At 34.1% G+C, this 25,744-nt stretch overlaps 1 protein-coding gene across 1 annotated transcript in view; it reads left to right on the forward strand.

Annotated features, from left to right (window-relative positions):
- LOC122479521 (sperm-associated antigen 16 protein-like) overlaps positions 1 to 25,744 on the forward strand; it is a 556,036-nt gene that overhangs the window by 71,668 nt on the left and 458,624 nt on the right. The window contains exon 3 of the mRNA XM_043573372.1: positions 4,887 to 5,072. Coding sequence (XP_043429307.1) covers positions 4,887 to 5,072 — 186 coding nt within the window. The remainder of the gene's footprint in view (positions 1 to 4,886; positions 5,073 to 25,744) is intronic.

The raw sequence follows: 25,744 nt of genomic DNA on the forward strand, positions 1-25,744 counted from the left end.
AGATGACATCTTAGTGTCAAAGGAAAGGTGTACAGATACCCTGAGGGGAACATGCTTGGTATGTTTGAGAAGCACAGAGAGATGATGGATTAAGTTGTCTAGTACAGTGTCTGAAGCATGTGACTAACTGTGAAATGAATAAATGAATCTCCTGTGTCTTCTAGAACATTGGGTCAAAAGAAAGAAAGGAAAATAAAGTGTCAAATGTAAAGGTTTTTAGATAGCTGAAAAAGATTAGATTTAATATTCTCAAAACAACTTTTTCCAGTCAGAGTCATAAGGTATGCATAGAGACATAATTTTTAAAAGAATGAGAACTATATTTTAGTACCTATGGATATATATCAAAATATTATAATTATCCAGGTTATGTTTTTCAAGAATATTCAATTGTAATGTGTCATAGGCATGTATGTATGCATGCATGCATATGAATGACAACTAGAGAATACTCAGAAGTATGTTGGATACAATAAGAAAATTAAATAATAAAATAATCCCAAAGATATTAATTGATACTTAAAAGTTTAAAGGCATTCCTGGGCATCTCTATCTTATTTCCAGGATGACAGCATTATTCATCATCTCCACATAAAGTTTCGTAAACTAACCTACCAATTTCTATCCTTCTGCATCTGCAACCTAAACAATAACATAAATACAGAGGATAAGACAAAATAAAAAGAGGGGCGCCTGGGTGGCTCAGTAGGTTGAGCGTCCGACTTCAGCTCAGGTCATGATCTCACAGTCTGTGAGTTCAAGCCCCGTATCAGGCTCTGTACTGACAGTTCAGAGCCTGGAGCCTGCTTCAGATTCTGCGTCTCCCTCTCTCTCTGCCCCTCCCCTGCTCATGCTCTGTCTCTCTCTGTCTCAAAAATAAATAAAAATATTTAATTTTTTTTTAAAAAACATTAAATTAGTTACATGCTAGTAAATTAGTAACATGCTAGTAGTTTTATAATTCTATATTTTTTTTGTCCTCTGTTCCAAGATGTCTTTTCTACATAAACTTGTTCATATACACAACCCTGAATTATGTAGGCTATTCCATTCTATTAACACAGATCTATGTACAATGGAAATCTCTTTCCTTAATATGTACATCATTCATGCATGCCAATATTTCCTTAATATGCACATCATTCATGCATGCCAATATAAATAGTATGTCTTATAAATACTGTATACCAGGCACGAAAGAGTCCACTTGCCAGCATCTTGCCATTCCTGTGTAAAAGTTGAAAGACTAAGCTGAAAATCCAATTGAAGTTTCTGAAGCAAGTGACAAAGGTGTATCTGGAGCTCTAAGCAATACACCCAACCCAGTAAGGGCAGTGGTTTTACAGCCAGGCAGGGAAGGCTTGGTCTTTCTTGAACACTCAATGTCGCCTCTCTGCTTTTGCTAGAGTCCATAATATCTGCACATAATGCTGTCTTCTGAATTCACTTTATTTATGATTCTTTGTTGATTCTAGATTTCTACACAAAAGAAGGGTGTATCATATAGGAACAAAGGGAACAACACTTGGACGTGGGAGCTGTTTACTTCAAAAAAGACCATTCTCTGTGTGGACTGGCATTCTCTTTACTCTGTCACAGTGGCCTCACTCACCAACTAAATGCATCCAGCAGCTCTGTATCAAAGGCTAAGGGTTTATAATAACTTTGATGAGAACATTCTCAGCCGTTTTTGTTTCAACTTTTACTTATAAGTTTGCGGGACTCTCACAAACTGGGCACATTAAATGTAAATCAAATGTGCCTTAATGTTTTCCAAGTAATCTAGATCCTAAATTTAGAGCTTTTCTTGTAATAATCATTTTATGAGCTCAGTGAAACCAAAATTTTTATCTTTTACCTATAAAAACTATGAGAAAATATTTCAATATAATTTGGTTATGTGTTATTCTGCTACATAAAATAATGCATACATATTCTATAGTGAGAATATTGTGACTGATAGTCCTTTTACAAATTCAAATAGTCCTCTTGAGCAGATAGACACAGGTATCTGAGACTATGGAGTAATGGCAGTAATTGGATTCCATTCCACTATTTATGGAAATATGGGTAACGAATTCCACATAAAAACTTAACTGGAGATCACAAGACAATCTTTAAAAACAATATCAGGTTTGAATATCACCCAGAATTGAAAATGTGCTATTGTAAGAATTCTCTTATTTGATTTTCAAAACAACATTTTAAGTTATATTGAGCAAGACTTATCATCCATATTTTAAAAATATTTTTTGTTTATTTTTGAGAGAAAGAGAGACAGAGTGCAAGTGGGGGAGGGGCAGAGAGCGAGAGAGACACAGAATCCGAAGCAGGCTCCAGGCTCTGAGCTGTCAACACAGAGCCCACATGGGTCTCAAACTCGTGAATTGGGAGCCTAAATATCAGATGATGGCACTTGTAAAGGTGATTACAACTGCTTCATTCCAGTTGTAATTATCACTATTGTGATTTTTGTTTCTTTTGTCACATAGTTTAAAGCAAGAGAGAAGAATGTAAAACTTATCTGAGTTTTCAGTCACAGGCAGAAATACTTTATAGTAATTGTTATCCTAGAGCAAGACTTATGTCCAAAATAGTATGCTAGCCCATCAGAAGGACAGATTTGAAAAAGAGGCATGGTTAAATTATTTTTTATGTTATTTTTATTTGGATATTTTTAAGTAAGTTCTAAGCCCAGTGTGAGGCTTGAACTCACGACCCCAAGATCAAGAGTTGCATATTCTCTAGGCTGAGCCAGCCAGGCACCCCTTCTTGTATATTTTTAAACAAATGTATTTTTCAGTCTTTAATATTAAAAAGCAAAATTTTGAATCCTAAATATATGTACAAATAAACAACAGCTGCAAAGAAAAAGTTTAAATTTTTTTTATGTTTATTTATTTTGAAGGAGAGTGAGACAGAGTGCGAGCAGGGAAGGGGCAGAAAGAGAGAGAGAGGGCGGGGGGGCGGGGGAAACACAGAACCCAAAGAAGGCTCCATGCTCCGAGCTGTCAGCACAGAGCCCGATGTAGGGCTCAAACCCACAAACTGTGAGATTGTGCCTGAGCCAAAGTCAGACACTCAACCGACTGAGCTACCCAGGCACCCAAGAAAAACACAGTTTTAAATATCTGTCCATTAGTGAAGGACTACCTGTCATAGAGTAATTTTTTTTAATTCTGCTAATCAGAATAATAGATATCTTTTTATAACTTTAATGAGAACTTCTTCACTCTGTACCTACCTTTCCTTCCCCACCTTTAAATTCTCCCCACTCCCTCTCCAGTGGTTGTTTCCTCTCTGCACTTAAAAATGTATTTCTCTCAGCATAAAAAAATAAGAGCGAGTGAGCAAATACTCATCTTGATCTTGCCATTCCATCTCTTGGAAATCCTGAGTACCTTTTCTTATTCTTTTATAGCACAGACTCATTCATTCATTCATAAATTTATTCATTTTGGAAGCATTTGCTGGGTACTTCAATTGATCAGTTCTAGTGCTTGATGCCACAGAAACAGAGGAAACAGTTCTCAATCAAAATCACAGGAAAAGAGTACAGATAAGCAGTTCATTATATTCAGGGGAAGAAAAGTTACTAAGAAAACACATAGAGCATTCAATGCAGATGGATGTGAAGGAAATGATGGAATTGAAATTTTCTTGCAACTGATATTTTACCAAAAAATCATAGATGTTTCTTTTTTTTTTTAATTTTTTTTTATGCATCTTTTTTTTTTCTGAAATTTATTGACAAATTGGTTTCCATACAACACCCAGTGCTCATCCCAAAAGGTGCCCTCCTCAATACCCATCACCCACCCTCTCCTCCCTCCCACCCCCCTTGTACCCCAATGTTCATAGCAGCACTCTCAACAATAGCCAAATTATGGAAAGAGCCTAAATGTCCATCAACTGATGAATGGATAAAGAAATTGTGGTTTAATTTTTTTTTTTTAACATTTATTTATTTTTGGGACAGAGAGACACAGAGCATGACTGGGGGAGGGGCAGAGAGAGAGGGAGACACAGAATCGGAAACAGGCTCCAGGCTCTGAGCCATCAGCCCAGAGCCCGACGCGGGGCTCGAACTCACGGACCTCGAGATCGTGACCTGGCTGAAGTCGGACGCTTAACTGACTGCACCACCTAGGCGCCCCTAAAAAAATCATAGATGTTTCTGCTTATATCATTGACGTCCGCTCATTTCTTAAACTAGCATTGTGTCTACCGCTTTAAAGTCACTGCTTTTTCAAACATCTACTAATGACCTAAATGGAAAATCCAATGGTTCATCCTTAACCACTTATTTCAAAATTTTTCATCTCTCAAGATGTAGCTCAAAATCTCGTCATTCCTGATTCACTTCCTTTAGCATCCAAATTGTATTCTTGGAACATTTAGTTAATCTAAACATAAGCAATGCTGACTTATTGTTTTGTATTGTGTTTTTGAAATTATTTTAGCCTATGTCTAAAAATTTCATCATTCTGAGGTTACATTATCCACAGAACCTAACATATAGCCTGAAACCTAATACACTGAATACACTAAAAACAAACAAACAAACAAACAAAAAAAACAACACATACACACAAAGCTTATTTCATGAATTAATCTAGAAGAATATAGAAGAATTAATCTATAGAGTATAGAACAACAGTTTTTCTCATCACCCTGCATTACTAAAAAATACTAGTATCAAATTATGTGGACTCAAGATAAAAAAAATTCAAGCATTTAGTATGTCATTTTAATGCTTTTAAGCCGAAATAACTCAAACACACAAACACACACACACACACATTACTCATAGCATATAACCATTCATAAAAATTAATTATGAGTTGACTTTTTAACAAATTACTTCTTTATCTTCTTGCAAATAGTGGCAACACGTTGGCTACTTCAAGTGGTGACACTACAGTTAAATTATGGGACCTGTCTAAAGGCAATTGCATTTTGACCTTTGAAGGACACAACCATGCAGTATGGTCCTGCACATGGCACTCCTGTGGTGATTTTGTGGCTTCTTCCTCATTGGATACAACTAGTAAAATCTGGGATGTTAATAGGTAAGAAGTACTTTAAACATTATTAACCCTCTACATTGGTAAATATACATGGATAATGCTCTTCTCTCAATGCTCCCACCAGGAAACATTAAAAAAAAAACTTGTTGGTAAAATCATAGAAAGTTGCTTAAATAATCTCTGTGAAATCCATTTGTAACTCTATTAATCATTGTTGATATAACGAGTCCTTTATAAATGTAAGTATAAAGATCAAGCCAATGTAATAAGATTAGAATTGTTTCATTGGAAGGTCATTTGTTTTAGGCAGAAGAGAAACACTTATTTTAAAGAGTTAGAATTTTAGTTCTCCCTTCACAAGATTGCTTTATTATCAAACCAGCAATTTAATAGACATAAATATGACAGAGATAATTACTTTCTTTATGCTTAATTTTGACATATTTTCCCAAATTAAATGCTTCTTGTCAATTCACAAATTGCAAAAACTAATGTGATTTGATGTATAAAAAGTCCTATACAATCCTGTATGGATATAGAAGTTTAATATTTTTATCTAAATTCAAGTTAGACAAATCTATTATGTTTATGGTGTCAAATACCTATCATCCCTGCATTTATGTCTGATTATTATATCCTATTAGGTATAAAAATAGGATCCAAAGAGCTACTATCAAATATCCTGACTGCTTCAGCTACCTAAGGAATTATAAACTATCAATCAGACTTCTGATTACTTTAATTATTGAAACAGTGCCAGATTCCAAATAGAAGTGATAATGACTCCTAGAAATTTTAATAAACAATTGTCACTGAGCCATTGTACTTTATTTTGTAAGAGAAAAATTAACTCACTGTAGAGGGAGACACTATTGATTCAGGGTTATGGGTAAAACCGGTATCTTGAATAAACTCTCTCCATCCTGTCTTGAATTACAGGTAACATATTTAGAAGAGAGGGCAAATAAAGTGCTTGCAAAAAGGCAACAGGTTTTCTGGGAGGATTTGTTGAAAGGATATGCTCTTTCCTATGCATATGCTGACTGTCCTCTAAGGCCATGTGCCATTAATTATGCTGTTTTTTCTCAGCACCAAACTCACGCTTCCATATCTGTTTTTTTGTGATGCTGCACCTGGAACTTTGCAGATTACATTTTTGCTTTGCTAGTAGCCTCTGTTAGGCTTTGGCAATAGGAAGTGCTTGTAGGAGACTGCAAGGTTGAGGGGGTAAAAGTGAACTTTCTGCTCCCTGTCTCCTTCCTATGGGCTTCTTCTGGACTTGGAGTTCTAGTCAGCATCACCCTAGCAACACCTCACCTCAGCAACATCACTTTGTTCTTATCACAGCAGCTAAATCCAGTTGGCAGTTTTTCCAGTGCTTGAAGAAACAGCTGCATCATGCTGTCATCAAAAACATTAGCTCCTGCAGACAGGCACCCCCTTCTCAGAGGACTGTGTTCCCAATTCACCATCGCCCCTTTTCTGAGCTGAGGAACACTGCTCTTTTTCCGTTTATTTACCCTGTTAACGACTTTATACATAGTTAACGATCTTATATATTAAATTCTTACTGTTAAAATGGTAAGTATAAGTTTTGTCTCCTGACTGACAAATATAGGGCATTAATGAATAAATAACATAACCCACCTGACATATAAAGATTCAGCTAAATAATGTTTGGCATACTCTGCATGAGAAAATATGGCTCCTAATAATACAATTTGGATCTATTTCTATATAAAATAGTGACAATTTAAGATATGTTTTAATTCTCAAATAGGCACCATTTGCTTATCTGGAATAATCATATGTAATTCTTAATCTTATTATGTTTCTATATTATGCAGATTTAGTAAATATATAATAGTATACTGGAATCAAAAAATAATTGAGGTATGATTGACATAGAAAAAGCTATACATATTTAATGTATACAACTTGATGAGTCTGGTGATAAGTATACACCCATGAAGAAATATATACAATCATCAATACCTGACGTAAACATATTCATCACCTCCAAAAGCTTTTTCCTGTCTTCTTTTATTATTATTATTATTATTATTACTGATTTTGTTATTATTATTATTATTATTTGTAGTAGTCATAAGAGTTCTTAACATAAAACCTAGCCTCTTAGTACAATTTTAAATATGCAATACAGTGTTTTTAATTATAGGTACTATGTTATATGGTAGATTGTAAGACTAATTCATTTTCTATAACTAAAATTTTAACACTAGTGTCTAATTTTAATCTTCATCACCTTTGGCTTAGATGAGAATTCTAATAGATGATTGTGGTATGTTCTAAAATATAATATTTTTCTAATGTTTTAATTATTCAGAGTGTTTTTATTTTTTTATTAATTTACTTTTAACCTGAAATTCAAATTTATTTATTTATTTATTTATTTATTTATTTATTTATTTATTTATTTATTTTCAAGTCAGCTAACATACAGTGTAGTCTTGGCTGCAGGAATAGCTTCCCTTTATCAGATATGTCATTTGCAAATACCTTCTCCCATTCTGTCAGTTGCCTTTTAATTTTAGTTTTCTTTGCTGTGCAGAAGCTTTTTATCTTGATGAGGTCCCAATAGTTCATTTTTGCTTTTATTTCCTTAGCCTTTGGAGACATGTCAAATAAGAAGTTGCTGTGGCTGAGGTCAAAGAGGTTGCTGCTTGTTCTCTTCTATAGGATTTTAATGGTTTCGTCTCACACTTAGGTCTTTCATCCATTTTGAATTTATTTTTGTGTGCAGTGTAAGAAAGTGGTCCAGTTTCATTCTTCTGCACGTTGCTGTCCAGTTCTCCCAGCATCATTTGCTAGAGAGAATATCTTTTTCCATTGGATATTCTTTCCTGCTTTGTCAAAGATTAGTTGGCCATATATTAGTGGGTCTATTTCTGGGTTCTCTATTCTGTTCCATTCGTCTATGTGTCTGTTTTTGTGCCAATAGTATACTGTCTTGATGATTGCAACTTTGTAGTAGAGGCTAAAGTCTGGGATTGTGATGCCTCCTGCTTTGGTTTCCTTTTTCAACATTACTTTGGCTATTTGGGGCCTTTTGTGGTTCCATACAAATTTTATGATTGTTTGTTTTAGCTCTGTGATGAATGCTGGTGCTATTTTGATTGGGATTACAATGAATGTGTAGATTGCTTTGGGTAGTATTGACATTTTAACAATATTTATTCTTCCAATCCATGAGCATGGGATGTTTTTCCATTTCTTCGTGTCTTCTTCAATTTCTTTCATAAGCTTTCTATAGTTTTCAGCATACAGATCTTTTACATCTTTGGTTAGGTTTATTTCTAGGTACTTTATGGTTTTTGATGTGATTGTAAATGGCATCGATCCCTGATATCTCTTTCTGTTGCTTCATTATAGGTGTATAGAAATAAGACAAATTTCTTTACATTGATTTTGTATCCTGTGACTTTGCTGAATTCCTTTATCAGCTCTGGCTGCTTTTTGGTTGAGTCTTTCAGGGTTTCCATGCAAAGTACCATGTCATCTGCTAAGAGTGAAACTTACTTCTTCTTTGCCAATTTGGATGCCTTTTATTTCATTTTGTTGTGATTGGTGAGGCTAGGACTTCCAACGTTATGTTAAACAACAGTCGTTAGAGTGGACATCCCCATCATGTTCCTGATCTCTGGGGGAAAGCTCTGAGTTTTTCTCCATTAAGGATATAAGCTGTGGGCCTTTCATATATGGCTTTTGTGATGTTGAGGTATGTTCCTTCTATCCTGACTTTCTTGGGCGTTTGTATTAAGAAAGGATGCTGTATTTTGTCAAATGCTTTTTCTGCATGTTGACAGGTTCGTATGGTTCTTATCCTTTCTTCTTTTAATGTGATTTATCATGTTGATTGATTTGCAAAGATTGAACCAGCCCTGCATCCAGGAATGAATCCCACTTGATCATAGTGAATAATTTTTTTAATGTACTGTTGAATTAGATTTGCTAGTATCTTGTTGAGAATTTTTGCATCCATATTAATTGGGGATATTGACCTGTAGTTCTCCTTTTTAGTGGGGTCTTTGTCTGCTTTGGAAATCAAGGTAATGCTGGCTTCATAGAATGAGTCTGGAATCTTTTCTTCCATTTCTATTTTTTGGAACACTTTGAGAAGAATAGGTATTGACTGTCCTTTAAATGTCTGGTAGAATTCCCCTGGAAGCTATGTGACTCTTATTTGTTGGGAGATTTTTGATAACTGATTCAATTTCTTTGCTGGTTATGGGTCTGTTCAAACTTTCTATTTCTTCACGTTTGAGTTTTGGTAGTGTGTGAGTGTCTGGGAATTTGTCCATTTCTTCCAGATTGTCCAGCTTGTTGGCATATGATTTTTAATAGTATTCTAGAATAATTGTTTGTATTTTTGTATTGATGTTTGTGATATCTCCTCTTTCCTTCATGATTGTATCTATTGGGTTCTCTCTCTTTTAATTTTGAGAAGTCTGGTTAGACTGTTTATTCTTTGAAAACAACTCTTAGATTCATTCATCTGTTATTCTGTTTTTTGGGATTCTATATTGTTTATTTCTGCTTTAATCTTTATTATTTCTCTTCTTCTGCTGGCTTTGGGCTTTCTTTGCTGCTGCTTTTCAAGCTCCGTTAGGTGTAAGGTTAGGTTGTGTATTTGGGACCTTTCTTGTAATGTATTGTCCTCTTAGGACTGCTTTTGCTGCATCCCAAAGGGTTTATACTGTTGTGTTTTCATTTTCATTTGTTTCCATATATTTTTTAATTTCTTCTTTAATTTCCTGGTTGACCCATTCATTCTTTTGTAGATGTTCTTTAATCTCCATGTATTAATCATTCAGAGTGTTTTTAAAAACTATAATTAAAAAACTGATTCCCAATAGATTCATTCAGCCCTACTTAGAATGACTTCAAACATTCTGATGATGACTTTTCTCCATGATCCTGATATCCAAATACTGTCTTCCAGTGATGCCTAGTAGACACTGATATAACAGGTCAAAGTTGCTCCAAATTGATGCCAATTTTTTTTTATATTTTAAATTTACCATCAATGTCAAGAACTTACTTGCATCATGAAAGACAAAAATTATATACCAATTTTGAAGCTGAGGTAGTAGAAATATAATGGCAAATAAGGGAGACATTGATTATTTCTATAGTGGCTATTGATATATCTTTGAATCATAATCAAAACCCTTGGTTGTAATTTAAAATTTCTTATGGATCAATACTTTGTAGTATTGATATCTTGCTTTAAAATTTCATAGGTTATTGGGACTGGCTTAGTGATTTAAAGGGAAAAGTTATTTGCCTTGGTAAGATGCTGGTGGAAGCTGGGTCCTATACTCTTATCCTGATGCCATATGGTTTTTAATAAAAATTATAATTATAATTATTTAATTTATGTATAAATTAATATTAATTTATACATAAATTATTTAATGATAATAAAATTATTATTTATTAATTATTATAATTTATTTAATAAAAGTTCTATTTATAGACTCTACTTATCAGAGAAGGAGGAGTTTAAAATATATTCTTCTCTTTTACAACTTGATTTTATCTTTGAGCTCTTGGGATTAGTCTTGAGAAAACTTTAGTTGATGTCAAGTCCCTAGCCTTGCAACTGCTCCTCAGTTGGACATTACTTGCCAAAAACATCTAATTAGCTCCTTATCAAAAAGTTGAATAACTGGGAACCATAATTAACATAAAAAATCCCAAATCAAGAACCACTTTTACTAAGTGCTAATAAGAATCTCTGAACAGTATCTGTGGCACTCTTAGTCTGGATGTGTCGACACTCTACAAAGTTTCTATGAATAATAGAAATAATACTTATTTCTATGAAATAAGTATTTCAATGATCTTTGGGATGATCGTTTATATAAAGTAGAAATTTATATATGTTTCAATTATTGAGTACTGATTTCTACCTTAATTTTCAAATAAATTTGTTAAAAATCAATCTTAATGTACATGTGCACACTTACACACACACACACACACACACACACACACACACACCATTGTATCCTAAGTAGGGAGTGCTTGACACATGACAGTTTGGTTGCATGAATGATAAAGAAAAAGTCAACATATACATAAGGAGAAAATGCTCTCCCCACTTCCATCTACATTCAAACTAAAATTTGTTCAGTCTTAAACAAAAAAATTGTCATCTTATCCTACACGAATCTTTAAAGTGATTAAAATGTGATAAGAAAATAAAAAAAGATATCAGTCAACTATAAAAAATATCTTGTGTTTTTTAAAGCGTATAAGTATTCAATATTATCAATATATTATCAATATCGTCAGTATGTCAATGTATTATCAATTATCAATATATTATCAATAATATCAATATAATATTATCAATAAATATTTATAAAATAACTGGTGTTAGGCTGTGTTATAGACATTAGAAAATTTTAAGACTCCATTACTGCATTCAATAAAATTACAAGTAATTTTAAAGCAATCAGAGAATATGCAATGCATGTGAAGTTTATAATATCAAGTAGGGTATTCCGGGTGACTCCTCCTTGCTTTTCTTCAGTGGTAGGTATTTGGCTGAGTGGCTCTTCCAGACTTTCACTCTGATATTTGGAAGGCAGGTCATATACCTGGTTAGTGTATAGCTTGAAGGGAAGGGGCTGGAAACCACCAAAATGTTATTGAGTATAGCTGTCCCCACTGCTGTAACAAGATATTATACTGGCAAGAATTGAGTGATTTAAAACAAGGACAAAAGGACACAGAGGTACTTGTAAAACTCAGCAGCGTCTGAACCCCAAACAGTGAGATATAAATCTGTTGACCTTGTATCAAGAAGCATTGTTTCAGATACCCTCAAGATTTGGTTGAGTAAGAAAAATAAAGCAGGTTTAAGAACTATGTTTAGAAAAGTAATTTGTGATTACTGCTACATTACATTGACTGGAAGCAAATATGTTGGAAACCTTGGGTGTTTTTGAGAGAATTTTATTGACAAGAAAACCATGAGTTTATCCTCAATAAACCCTGACTCTTCAAAACTATAAAACAGTCCTCAAGGTCCCAAACTTGCATCAAAAGGAAGTTCACTTCTAGTGTTTTACAGAGCATGGTGAAGGCCCAGACCACAGCACCCACTTTAGATGTGGCCATAAAGGGTAATGGACAAGAAATATAACCTTCTGTGAACAAAACAAGAGTCCACAGAGAACCATGGGCACAGAAGCTCCTCTTAGGAAAAGAGACATGATTCAAAGAATTTTCCTCAGTGCCATGGCAAAGTTCCTCATGATACCTGCCCAGGATTCTATCACTATTTAGACAAGCAACTCTTGTGTGTTCCCCCTTTTTCTACTTTCCATATTGCAGTTTGTGTTACAGTTATTCTGTCCTTCATTATTGTACATTGTTTGTGATGATGGTAAAGGCAGAAAACTTGTCTTTTATTTGGTTGGCCACCGGAATGTGAGATGCCTCTGACCCTAGTGGAACTGACTGTGCATCATGCAGAGATAATGCATTGTGAGGTACATGCAGTAAATGAGTAGAACTTTGTTTTGTCTTCTTTGGTAGGCAGGGTGGGAGGTCAGTGAGAACATGTGGAAGGAAAGATGGTGCAGATATTTGGTGGGCAAAAGTCCCCATGTGGCAGAGATTTCTAGCTATTAACCAGAAGCCACTCTCTTCCTTCTTCCATATTATTAGTTGTGTGCCTGGCTGACTATCTAATTTTTTCCAGCCTCCTTTTAGTTAAGTATGGTTATGTTACTAAGTTCTCTATAACAGAGAATTAGTTGAAGTGGAGTGTGCCATTTCTATGTTCTTTTCCCCTTGTAAGATGGGATATCCATGACAAGGACAAGAGTAATCTTCAAAGTCAATTATTGAAAATGACAGAGCAGTCATTAGTCTGCTTGAAGTAAACCACCCCATTCTCTACCTCCAGTTGGCCTGCAGTGTGCTCTGGACTTTTAAACAATAAGAAAATAAATTTTTCTTTTGCTTGAGACATTATATTTCCAGTCTATTTGTTATAGCACTTTAGCCTGTCCAGTCTAATATTAGCTACCCTATGAATACTTTTCCAGCGATATGTTTTCCCCTCATGACATAGTAATAAGGCAACTAAGACAAGCCTTGTGCTATTCTCAGTATTATTTGGATGGGGTAGTAATAGAAAGTCAATATTAGTAATAAATGTCTGTTCAACTCCCTCTACTTTTTCTCCCCTTGCCCCTTCTATTTTCCATCCTTAATTCTGTTGTAATACTGTTGGAGCCTATAAAATCTTACATGCCAATAGCAATACCTGTAAGTCAAATAATTGGTTTGCATGGAAGTTGATGCCTATAAAAATAGTAAATTATAGGAAAATATTCAACAATTATATATTAGTGTCTCCATTTGTGGAAAACTGATTCAGTAATAATTATTTCCTTTAAACAATAAAAGATACTGAGAATCTCAATTTTATAGTAGCATTGACTATATTTACTGTCAAGTACTGGTTTTGCTGATTGCAGTAAATCTGATAGAATATAAGTATTACTTTTCATGTAGTTGACCTTACAGGTTTGTTTTTTTCAAACTTTATTTTGAAAAAAATATGCATTGAGCACTCTCTTATGTGAATTGTTCTAGACACCAAGCTGTAGCAGTGAACAAAACAGACTAAAACTATCTTCATGTAGATGGCATTCTATTGAGAGGCAGAAAATAAGTCAAATAAAAAAAATAAATATAGTATTTAAAAGTGTTAAGTTTGGGGGTGCCTGTTTGGTTCAGTTGGTTGAGTGTCCAACTCTTGATTTTGACTCAGGTCATGATCCCAGGGTTGTGGGATCAAGCCCCATGTTGGGCTCTGTGCTGAGTTGGAGCCTCCTTAGGATTCTCTCTCTCCTTCCCTCTGCCCCTCCCTACCTCTCTCTCTCTCCCTCCCTCTCCCTCTCTCTCCAAAAAAATAAAAATAATGATAAAGAATAAAAGTATTAAATTTGATAGAGAAAAAATAAACTATGAAAGTTGGAAGGGAATGATAGGCATTGGAAAGAATTATAATTTAAACAGGATGCTCAGGGAAATTCACACAATAAAGTTGATATTTGGGTAATCTGAAGTGGGTAAGGCAGCAAGCCAAGATGTCCAGGAGAACATTTCAAGATCTTCTTAGTAGTAAACTCCCATCTGGTGGTAGTAGGACTCATGTGACAAAGGAACAGGAAGGGGGTCAATGTGACTGGGGTGGAGTGAGCAGAAGTAAGGCAGTTATATGGGGATGCACATATAACACAGGATATTGTAGCTTATTTGAGTGACTTGACCTTTATTCTCAATGGAATAGGAAGGCACTGGGGGATTTGGAACAAAAGGGTCACGTATTCCAATTTACACTTTAATAGGATGACTCTGGTTACTGTGTTGAGATTGGACTGTGGCAGGGGAGGGGGGCTGAACAAAGGTAAGGCAAGAAGACCACCTGGGAAGGTATTGCAACAATCTAGGCCAAAAACAGTAAAGGTTTGCATCATAATGGGAATAGTGAGGATAATAAGAATTTTTGTATTCTGGATAGATTTGGAAAATCAAGCCAACAGCAATTGGCTGAGGTATTGTGTTATAAGAGAAAGAGAAACAAACCACCCTCTTAAATTTTGGGATACCTGAAAATCAAAAGGTTCATTCTCTTTATGCTGGGGCACTAATGTGAACTTTATAAAATGCTTTTCCAATCAGATTGATCAATAGGCATTCCAGAAAAGGCTGTACAATGAGGAATGCCTTCTCATTTTTCATCTAACAGGTGATTTCAGTTGAAGAAACTGAATGTTCCTTCCTGCCCACTAGCACTGCTTCCTTCTTGATTTAATAATTCATTTCCAATCATAACCCTTGGGCTGGATAAGATGAGAGAAACAGAAGGCTATGGGTGAAGGGAACAACTAAAATTAAGAAAAAGGAAATGTAAAATATTAAGGTTCTCTTGTAGTGAGTAATCTTTTAGTAATACATACTATTAATTTCTTTTTGGACAAATAATGCACCAATGTATACTCTAAAATAGGAAACATTTAATTTTTTTAAAATTTTTAATGTTTATTTTTGAGAGAGAGAGAGAGAGAGAGAAAGAGAGATTGAAAGTGGGGGAGGGGCAGAGAGAGAAGGAAACATAGACACTGAAGCAGGTTCCAGACTCTGAGCTGTCAGCTCAGAGCCCGATGCGGAGCTTGAACTCACAGACCATGAGATCATGACGTGAGCTGAAGTCAGATGCTTAGCTGACTGAGCCACCAGGTGCCCCTAATTTTTATTATAAAATTAGTAATAATAAGATAGCACCAAATAAATTATAAACAATGGAGTTAAAATGGGGTTTAGTGTTTATAATGAACAATGTTCCATTAATATATTTTATGGTCTTTATGATTCATTTGCAAATTTGGATATATTAGAGATGAAGGACATATTGTACAATATTAATATTTTTAAAACATAATGTAAGAAGTGTTAAGAGTCAAGGGCATGGATTATTGGTACATTAATAACTGTCTGGTATTATAAAGACATCCCAGTTTGCCATGTATTACTTGAAAAGGCACCCAAGGTATATATTAACAGACTGCTAAAGCAATCCTTGAAGCATAATTATGTTACACTAAAAGGAATGGTAACATAAATTGACCTCTTGTGATCAATTTATTATCCTGTTCCATGGATAATAAATCAATTATTACAAGTTCTTGATTTTTTGTTTATATTTAAATGAACAGTTTCCCCTTGAAATATAGACTTTAAATTATACCTAAGTATTATTGAACATAAATGTATAGATAAGTATAAAAGATGAAAAAATTAAAATAGCATGTTTTTTCACTATCCTCTTTGCCCCAAACATTTCATAATTAATAAACATTATTGAAGAAGTACCTATTTTATGAAGAAATTATGTTAAAGCTAACGTTCAAATTTTATTTAGCAAATTATAGAATGATTAAAAAATCATGAAGCTCTCACAACTAATATGGCTTTGTGTGTACGTGGGAAGAATGCATCAAGTAACACTGTCCACAGCAATAAATTTGATGTGATTGTACTTTCACATAACTATACCTGGATTGACCAATCAAAGCAAGAAATTTAACATATTTAAAAAGAATGCCACACCCTTTTTTCACTCCACCAAAAAAGATCTGGTCACTAGATGAGTCGTAGTCCTCTTCAGTGCTAATGACTAAAAAGGTTTAGCATATTTCTTCATCAATATATATTAAAATAAAATGATCTATAGCCATAGTACACATGATGTAAAAAAATGGAATCACATGTATTTTTATATTTAAGATTTGATCATATATACGTGTGTGTGTGTCTACTCACATGTTGGCATATGTCCATATTTTAGTATTAATGCAGTGAATTTAAATATTTAGCTCAAAATTACTTTCAGAGTTACATAAATAATTGACTATCTTAAATATTTTAAATATCCAATCAAAATGATATTTACTAATGCTTTATCAATGTCTACAAAACCAACTTGTTTGAAAACCATTTATTTGAGACAGCAAAAACTAAGTATCATCATGTCCCTGAAACATTGTTTTGGAATTGCTGAAATTGTTTTCATTTAAAGTAAACTCTAAGATTTGATTCAGTTGTTATTGAAATGAACTGAATGTCCAACTGCATCAAATCAAAATAAAAGAACTAAACTAGATGATATAAAAATAGCAAGCAATAAAAATTTAGGTGGAATTAATCTACTTTCTTATATAAAACCATACTATTAGATAGGAAATACTGCCTAATAATGGTTAATTTGTTTTCTTAAATAAAACACTAGGGAATACAATTTTCATAGAAATTTTAAATAATGTGTGTCCTGCATAGAAAACAGACCAGACCATCTTCGGTCAAAGAACATGGAATGATTATCCCCTAGTCTGGCCTTTGGTCACCTCACAGTCTAGAATGGGTTCTGCACGAAGCAATACCTCTAGGAGTATTTAACTTTGTAGAAAAGTCATCCCTTTTCATTTGGCCAACAACTTTATAAATCATTTACTAGATGTGACCACAGAATTACTAAAAATTGCTTTCTTACTTAGAAATTATTCGCTCATTTTTTTTCAGTATTTACCAACTATGTACCAAGTCATATCCCTGGAACTGGGGACATAGCATAAACTGGACGAACAAAGCCGCAGTCCGAGAGGAGATTTCATTATAGAAGGTGTCACTGATTATCCACACCTTATAAATTATTAGACAAGCTCTCTACTTGGCCTTTGATCTAAAGATTAATTCCTTAGCTCTAGAGATGCACAACAACCAAAACTGAGAGTGACTGGCTTTCTGAGGTGTTGTGAGTGTTTTGAGTGTGTCCTACTTCTCTCTTTAGTGGAAAAAACTATAGCCTTAGGAGTAATATTCACCAATGAGTTGGACATTTAAAATGGTGCTGAATCTCCTCATCTTTTTAAAGATAATTTTTTTGCATTTGCATTTGGGTTTTATTAGTAGCCTGTAGGTGTCCATAACACATAAACTGTCCATTTTAAGACAGCTTAAAGCAGTTTTTACTTGAAGAATGAACTTTTCTGTGATGATTCTATTTCAGCTTGGGTTGAGGTTATTATGTCAGTTTGTTTTTATTTTGAGTAAGGAAGATTTTGGTGAATTTTAGAATAATATAAATTAGCAAGAAGCAATCTAAAATGCTATTCAGCAAAAACAATTGGAAATAATTATAAGATGTGTTTTACTTATTTGTTGTTTACTTTTTACCTCGGGCTAGTAAGACCACCTAAATTATATAACTTCTTAAATATAAAAAACAGATTCAGAGGGGCCCCCAAATTATTTTTTCTTACTTATGCTAAGTAATGCAGACACTTAAAAATTAAGCTTAAAAGGGTAGAATGAGTTAGAGTTACTTTATTATTCTCTAAATACATGTCACAGTAAAATTTCTTTCTCATAAATTTAAAATTTAAAGTTACTGTTGGAGGGTCACTTGGGTGGCTTAGTCGGTTAAGCACTGACTTCAGCTCAGGTCACAATCTCGCAGTTTGGGAGTTTGAGCCCCACATCGGACTCTGTGCCTACAGCTCAGAGCCTGGAGCCTACTTCAGATTATGTGTCTCCCTCTCTCTCTGCCCCTCCCCTACTCGCTCTCTCAAAAATAAATAAACAGTGGGGCGCCTGGGTGACTCAGTCTGTTGAGCTTCAGACTTCAGCTCAGGTCATGATCTCACAGTCTGTGAGTTTGAGCCCGGTTGGGCTCTGTGCTGACAGCTCAGAGCCTGGAGCCTGCTTCAGATTCTGTGTCTCCTCTCTCTAACCCCTCCCCTGTTCATGCTCTGTCTCTCTCTGTCTCAAAAATAAATTAAAAAAAAACATTAAATAAACAAACAAACAAACATTAAAAAATTAAAGTTACTGCTGGAAATTCATAGTGGTTATCTAAATATGCATTTTAAATGGTGCAACATTTTAGCCTAGAAACACAAAACAGATCTTTATATAAAGGCCCTAACTACTGTAAAAAAAAGTGAGCATTTGACATTTTTTTCTTGATTATCATTGCCCAGATTACTGACCAATTTATAAAAGCATCTGATGCTTCCAATTTTAGAGATGATGTATAACTTTTGTTGTCTATTCCTATAGCTATCATGTGACAAATTTACCTTTTAGAGAATATTAATGTCAGCATCTCCAGAATAAATTTAACTTTATTATTTTACATATATGAATTAATGTATCATAGGTATATGCAAAATTATAATAAATTATATGTCTGTGAACCAAAGATGCTGCCTGCATGCTTGATATTCATTATGAATTATAAATTTCTTATACAAATAACATTAACAAACACATGTTAATTATATATGCAGTCATCTTTATTCCTTGCTCTCATTTCCTCTTACTCATTTCTAAGCAGGCTACAAATTCTTAGACTTGAGACATGCAGCAATATCTCTAAAAATAAATAAGCTATTACCTGAATTATCATGTCTTTTATTGTTTGTATTCATATCCTTACCACTATAATCTGCCTAAGGACCCAATCCCTAAATTGGAATTGATTGTTGACTGTTCCTTTAGAAGCTATTGGAATTAATTCCATTAGACTAATAGCCCTGTTTATTTGGATCACCACAATAAATCAGCTATTATATTATAGATATTATCCATATATCTACCAATCAGACTTGATCTCTCATTTACCTCTGATCTCCCTTCCACTCTATGCTTTGGAATTCAGTATCTGTTATCAGCAAAATATTCTATATCCTCAATATCTTCAATGAATTCTTTCATCTTCTTGCTTAAACTGTTTTCTCTTGAGGAAATTGAACCCCTTTTTTAATAGAGCCTCTATCTCTCTTCTCTTAATCCTTCCCCCCAAATTTATACCTCCTAATGCATGTAGATCCTGTCTTTGAGATGCATACATAACATATACTTTAAGGTTCTGCACACATCATCATATATTAATTCATCTATATAAAATAGTAAATGTTAAATTTGTCTGGAATACTGACACAAATGCCACCTACCACTGGACCTTGAGGTTTATTCACTAATGTGTTCTTATTACCCAAACAGATCTTGGATCTTACTGGGAATGTAATAAACATTTATTTAATATATAAACTAATGGTTTATGTTGGTACCATGCTCTTCACACTCAATTCCAGACCACTTTTCCTTCCTTCCACCTCTCCCAAACCACACCTTCTTAGAAGCACATGCTTTGAGACTGTACCATTAACCACTCCTCCATTTTATAGTCATATACTCACCTCCTGGTCATCAACTTCATATTTTGAATAATTTAACTCATGGCTTACTGTCTACATTGAGTGCAACATCAATATCCAAGCAGAAAATTCATTTAACACCTTGGCCTCCTGGTTTCTTCATCCCCTTACTTTCAAATACTTTCAAATTTTGATTGTAAATTTTCTACTTTGTAAGAATCATCTTCCTTCTCTCTGGCTTGTATAGTTCAATATTACCACTCTAACAATTCTTTCCAGTGATATTGGTAATTCATTGCTTTCACTGTTTTGTTCTTGCCCTTGATAATAGCTTTCTGTTTCCTTCTTACCCAGAGTGGATCCCAGTGTCCATTAAAGTGACCTCTCTCTCCCACATAATTTCAGTTCCCTTGGTCCTCTGTTCCTCCACATTTCTTTCCTGTCAAAACCCCAATCCTGGTTAAGCCAAATTCTCTGCCTACTCTAAGACTGTACCTGATAAGCTAAGCATGAGTAGGACAAACAAACAAACAAAAAGAAAAAAATGAATCATGCTGACTGTTTTTACTTAAATGTATAACATCAACTCACCAGTTGAATCCTATTTTACCTCCTCTGTTGATTAACTTTCTATCATATGAGATGAATATTTCATATCTTCCTCTTCTATTCTTAAACCCCTAATACCTTCCATATTCCTTTTCCTCTGAACTGATGGCCTGGATTTTTTTATTTCACTAAGCAAATAGAAGCATTCAGAATAAAACTATCTGATCTTCCCACTACCAAATCCATCAATCATTAGATAGATAGATAGATAGATAGATAGATAGATAGATAGATAGATAGACAGAACTTTTTTTCCCTCTTTCTATCCAGATATTGGCTCAGTGGTTGTATTCCGGACTGGTTTGCCTGGGATAGGATGGTTTAAGATGGCTCCATTCACATGTCTAAAGCTTCAGCTGGGACAACTGGGGCCACTCTCCCTGGGGTCAGCTCTGCATCCTCCAGCAGAGTTTCTCTGCATGGTGGCAAAAAGGGCCCAGCAGCAAGAAAGAAAGTCCTAAGTAAATAAGAACTTGTTTGAACCTCCACTTGCTGTTGTCCCATTGACGTAACAAAATCACATAGCTGAGACCAAGATCAATGTGGCAGGGGACCACTCAAAATTGTACATATAGAGATAGGAATAATGACAACCATTTTGTAAGCAATCCACCCTCTTTCTCACCATTTATTCCTATTATAATCATCCCTTTGCAAATATAAATGTAGTATTGTACCTATATTTTAGCTATATTTTATATCATGAAATGCAGTTATTCAGCTGATCTAGGTGCTTAAATAGACTTTTATGATCAGTCTAGGAAAAAATGGAGTCTGACTTTTTATTCCAATACTTACAAATTGTTGGAAAAATTCTTGCAAATACATTGTTGGAATAATTTCAGCCTGTCTTTGCTTCTCTGTTCAGTAAATTTTAGATGACTCCATATTAGTTTTTATACCTTTTTATTTTTGGTTAGTTTAATACAATATGTTTAGAAGTGGTAGTTGCCATGTACGCTTCACCCAAATTCCCCCAATGGTAATATTTGGTCATTGTATATTATCAAAACTAGTAAACTGACATTAGTACAGTATTATTAACTCAAGCACAGTTGTATCTCACCAGTTTCTACATTTAGTTTCATGTGTGTGGGTATATAATTGTATAAAAATTTTATCACATGTGTAAATTAGAATAACATAATGAACACCATAATCAGGATACAGACTTTTCCATCACCATAAAGAAATTCCCTTCTGTTACCCCTTAATGATTATACTCTTTCCCGAATTCTAACCCTTGGCAACCAGTGATCTGTTCTCCATTGCAATAATTGTCAATTCAGAAATGTTATATAAATTGAATCATATCATATAATATATGTCCATATGAGTTTGGCTCCTTTTCAATCAGCAAAATGCCCTTGAGATTTGTTCAACTATTTTGTGTATTGATAGTTCATTCCTTTTTATTGCTAAACAATAGTCTATTCTGTGGTTATATCATAGTTTATCTTTCTGTTTGTTCCTTGAAAGACACTTTATTTGTAGTTTGAGGATAATACCAATAAAGCTGCAATGAACATTATTGTGTACAGATTTTTTTGTGTGAGTGTAAGTCTTCATTTTTCTAGGATACATGACCAAGAGTGCAATTACTGAGTGGTGTCGTAAATATATATTTAACTTTGTAAAAAACTGCCCAACTATTTTCCAGTGTAACTATATACTATTTTACATTCCCATTGGCTGTATATGAAAAATTTATCTATATTTTTGTCAGAATTTGGTACTACCAATATTTTTTATTACCTTAGCCATATTAATAAGTATGAAATAGTATCACGGTTTTGTGTTTCTCTAATGACTAACGTTGAACATGTTTCCATGTATTTATTTTCCATCTATGTATCTTTTTTGGTGAAATATCTCTTCATATTCTGGATCATTTTATTTTTTTCTTTTTCTTTTCTTTTTCTTTTCTTTTTTTTTTTTTTTTTTTTTTTGGGAGTGAGAAAGAGAGCGCATACGCGCACAGCGGGGGAAAAAGGCAAAAAGAGAGGGAGACTGAACCTGAAGCAGGCTCCAGGCTCTGAGCTGTCAGCAGAGTCTGATGTGGGGCTCAAACCCACAAACTGTGAGATCATGACCTGAGACAAAGTCGGAGGCTTAACCGACTGAGCCACCCAGGCGCCCCTCTGGCTCATTTTCTAATTGGATTGTTTATTTTATTGCTGTTGAGTTTCTGTTTAAAGTTCTTTAAGTATTCTGAATGCATACCCTTTGTCGAAAGTTTTATGTGAAGTTTAGGTAGAGGATTTTTTTTTTGCTTATAAATTACCAATTTTTCCAATACTGTTTGATGAAAGTTCATAAGCAAAAGCACACAAAAAAATCTGTGCCATTTATTTCTCCACCAATACCATACAGTCGTGATTACTATAGCCACATAAGCCTTAATATCAGATAGTATGATTCTTTTATGGTGTGTTTTTTCTTTTCTTTTTTTTTCCCCCAAATTATTTTGGCTATTTGAGTTCTTTTGTTTTAACTAATCTATTTTTTTTTCCACATCTAAAATCACTTTAGCTGGTCTGCCCCTAACTAGTGTCTTATTTATCCCTACTTTTTTTCATGATTCTCCTAAATTAAACTCCTTATAGATTCTTCGTTAACAGTCTATCCTGTTTTTTTTCTTCCAACTTTGAGTTGAAGATTAGCCCCTTCTAAGAGGCCTCCTTGCCTAACCTCAGTCTCTGATGGCCACACTTTTCTTTCCTATTTCCTTTTTCCTATTAGAGTCAGACTGTGAGCTTTTAAGACCTTAAGCACACACACAAAAATAATTCCTCCCATATATAATTAAAAATTAAACAAATAATCAAAGATGTGTGTAAAGTCCATCAAAATTTGATTTATCCCCATGAAAAACCCCTTTAAATCTACTCTACTCTATTTTAAAAAAAAATTCTGTCCTCATTTTTTTTTTCCCCTTTTTCTCTTTGCCCTTTATCCTCCTTCCCATTTTGTTGCAGCTGCTTTGCTGGTGCCTTAGGCACATGCTTTGTCATTCTATTGGGTAATCCAACATTGGCTTTTATGAATAATTTGTTCTATGTCATAAAGCATTCATGTTTCTGCTCTAGTTCTCTTTATCTTTGTTGCCCTTCTGCCACATCATAATCTCCTATTTTCTGTGCCTTTAAAAATACCCTGTGTAGCCCGTACTGGCTAATTAATGCCATGTTGTCTCATCTTCTTCCTCACATTTCAAAATCTATTCTTAAATCTTTGCCCTTTTCAAAACAACTGGGTTTTTTTTTTCTATATTTTCCTATATATATTTATGTTACACTTCTTCCATAGATTGCAAATAAATTACTCCTCTGTAGCTCCTCTCTCCTTAGATATATATCCTACAGTGTCTGAATTTAAATAAACAGTTCCATACAATTTCTTTCCATTCGTTATCTTCTGCAATAGGATCTCTTTGGCCTTGTCGTCACATAGCAATACTGAATGGGAACAAAAGAAATCTGAGCACCTTTTGAAACTTCCTGTCTTTGGATAGTTTATTAACATCTATAGATGAAGAGAGAATTCAAATTAGGTGAAAATACTGCATACAAATATCTATCTTTTCTTGAGATGGTAATACCTTTAAACTATAACACTCCTTTTTAATGTGCAATTTTTACTCATCTAACACTGGATGAGTAAATTCTCTAATCAATTACAACATTTTGCCAAAATGATCATAATTCATCACTTTCATTTGTTTCTACTGTTAGGTCTTTGGTACTCAACCTTTCTCAATAAAACAAATAAATTTCAACCGTTGGATTGAAAGAACATTTTCACTGAATATGTAACTCCAAATATTATTTACCATGCCTACATGTGCGCTTTATTTTGATTGCATAATGAGGTGTATGAAAGCAGGTTTGAGTCTGACAATATTAAAGACATCTATGTACAAAAACACCTCTGATCCTCAATGCAGGTGAGAAAATTCTAATCAGCAGATCCAGGTTATTTTCTAAAACTAACATTAATTAAGATGACTTCTTTCTTTCTGCCCCTTAGCAAATCTTCGCTCTATAACTCTGCTTCACTGAGTACAAGCCTAACATGTGTGAACAAAATGTAGCCTTTATTCAGATGACACAGAAATATATAATGTTGGATCAGAAGTACTGAAGCTTCTTTCACTGCATATATCTGCAGTTAGGTGACATGAACTGGCAATATTTCTTATTCATGAGTTCTACTACATGAGAAGGAGGATTCACCTGAATCTTAAACTGTTATAAACCATTAATGTATTCTAACTTGGAATTAGATAAGTTGATCATATTATATCAAAGAAGTTCCCACAATGGCTGCTTCACACACATCAAGACTTCTCTTTTAGATTCCCATTCCTGTGGCCTGCAGCAATCTTTGCAAATGATCTTTATCTCCATTTATTCTTCTAAGAATTAAGAAAAAATGAGATTTTGAAAAAAAAAAACCCTCACACTATCACATTATTTTTTTCTCTTCATATAGTCATAGATTTTTTTTTTAATCCTAACTTATGTATGCTGTTGGAGGGATATACATACAGAGACAAACTCCTCTCATGTTTAAACCCTTCCCCTTCATCTTTGGTCTGTTTCAGTTGGAAGAGGAACATAGATCATTTGGCCTTTAACAAATGGCTTCTCCTGTGCAAAAGGTCTCCAGGGCATTTCACTGAAGTCAGTAGCTTCTAAATTGTCTTTGTGACTTCTCAAGACATTTTTAAAATATTATTTAAGATAGCATCTCTTTTGCTTTAGAAATAAATTGTTTCTCATTTCTCCTTTGACATAACTTTCTTTATAATATATTTGGTATAAACTTATTAATACTTATTCTTGGAAACACTTTTATTTAAAAAAAAAATTTTTTAATGTTTAGTTTGAGAAAGAGAGAGACAGAGCACAAGTGGGGAAGGGACAGAGAGAAAAGGGAGACACAGAATCCAAAGCAGGCTCCGAGCTGCCAGCACAGAGCCCCAGGTGGGGTTCAAACTCACGAACCATGAAATAATGACCTGAGCCAAAGTAGGATGCTTAACCAACTAAGCCACCCAGACGCCCCAGAAACGCTTTTATTTAAATGGCCAAAATTTTCAAAATGCAGTCCCCATGTGCAAACATACAAGGCAATGAGGTTCAATTTCTTCTGTTTAAAACTCAAGATTTCAAAATTTGGGAATTACCTGTAAACTCTGAATAAGTAAGAAAATGAGGAATGTTTTGGAAATATAAAATTTATCTTCCTTTATATTTGTAAGAACCTGCAGTATTTAACATTTGGATACTATGATGACACAAAATAAACATTAAAAGAAGAAATATGAATTAT

This window comes from Prionailurus bengalensis, chromosome C1 (genome assembly GCF_016509475.1).
Source record: "Prionailurus bengalensis isolate Pbe53 chromosome C1, Fcat_Pben_1.1_paternal_pri, whole genome shotgun sequence".
In the NCBI taxonomy this organism is placed as follows: domain Eukaryota; kingdom Metazoa; phylum Chordata; class Mammalia; order Carnivora; family Felidae; genus Prionailurus; species Prionailurus bengalensis.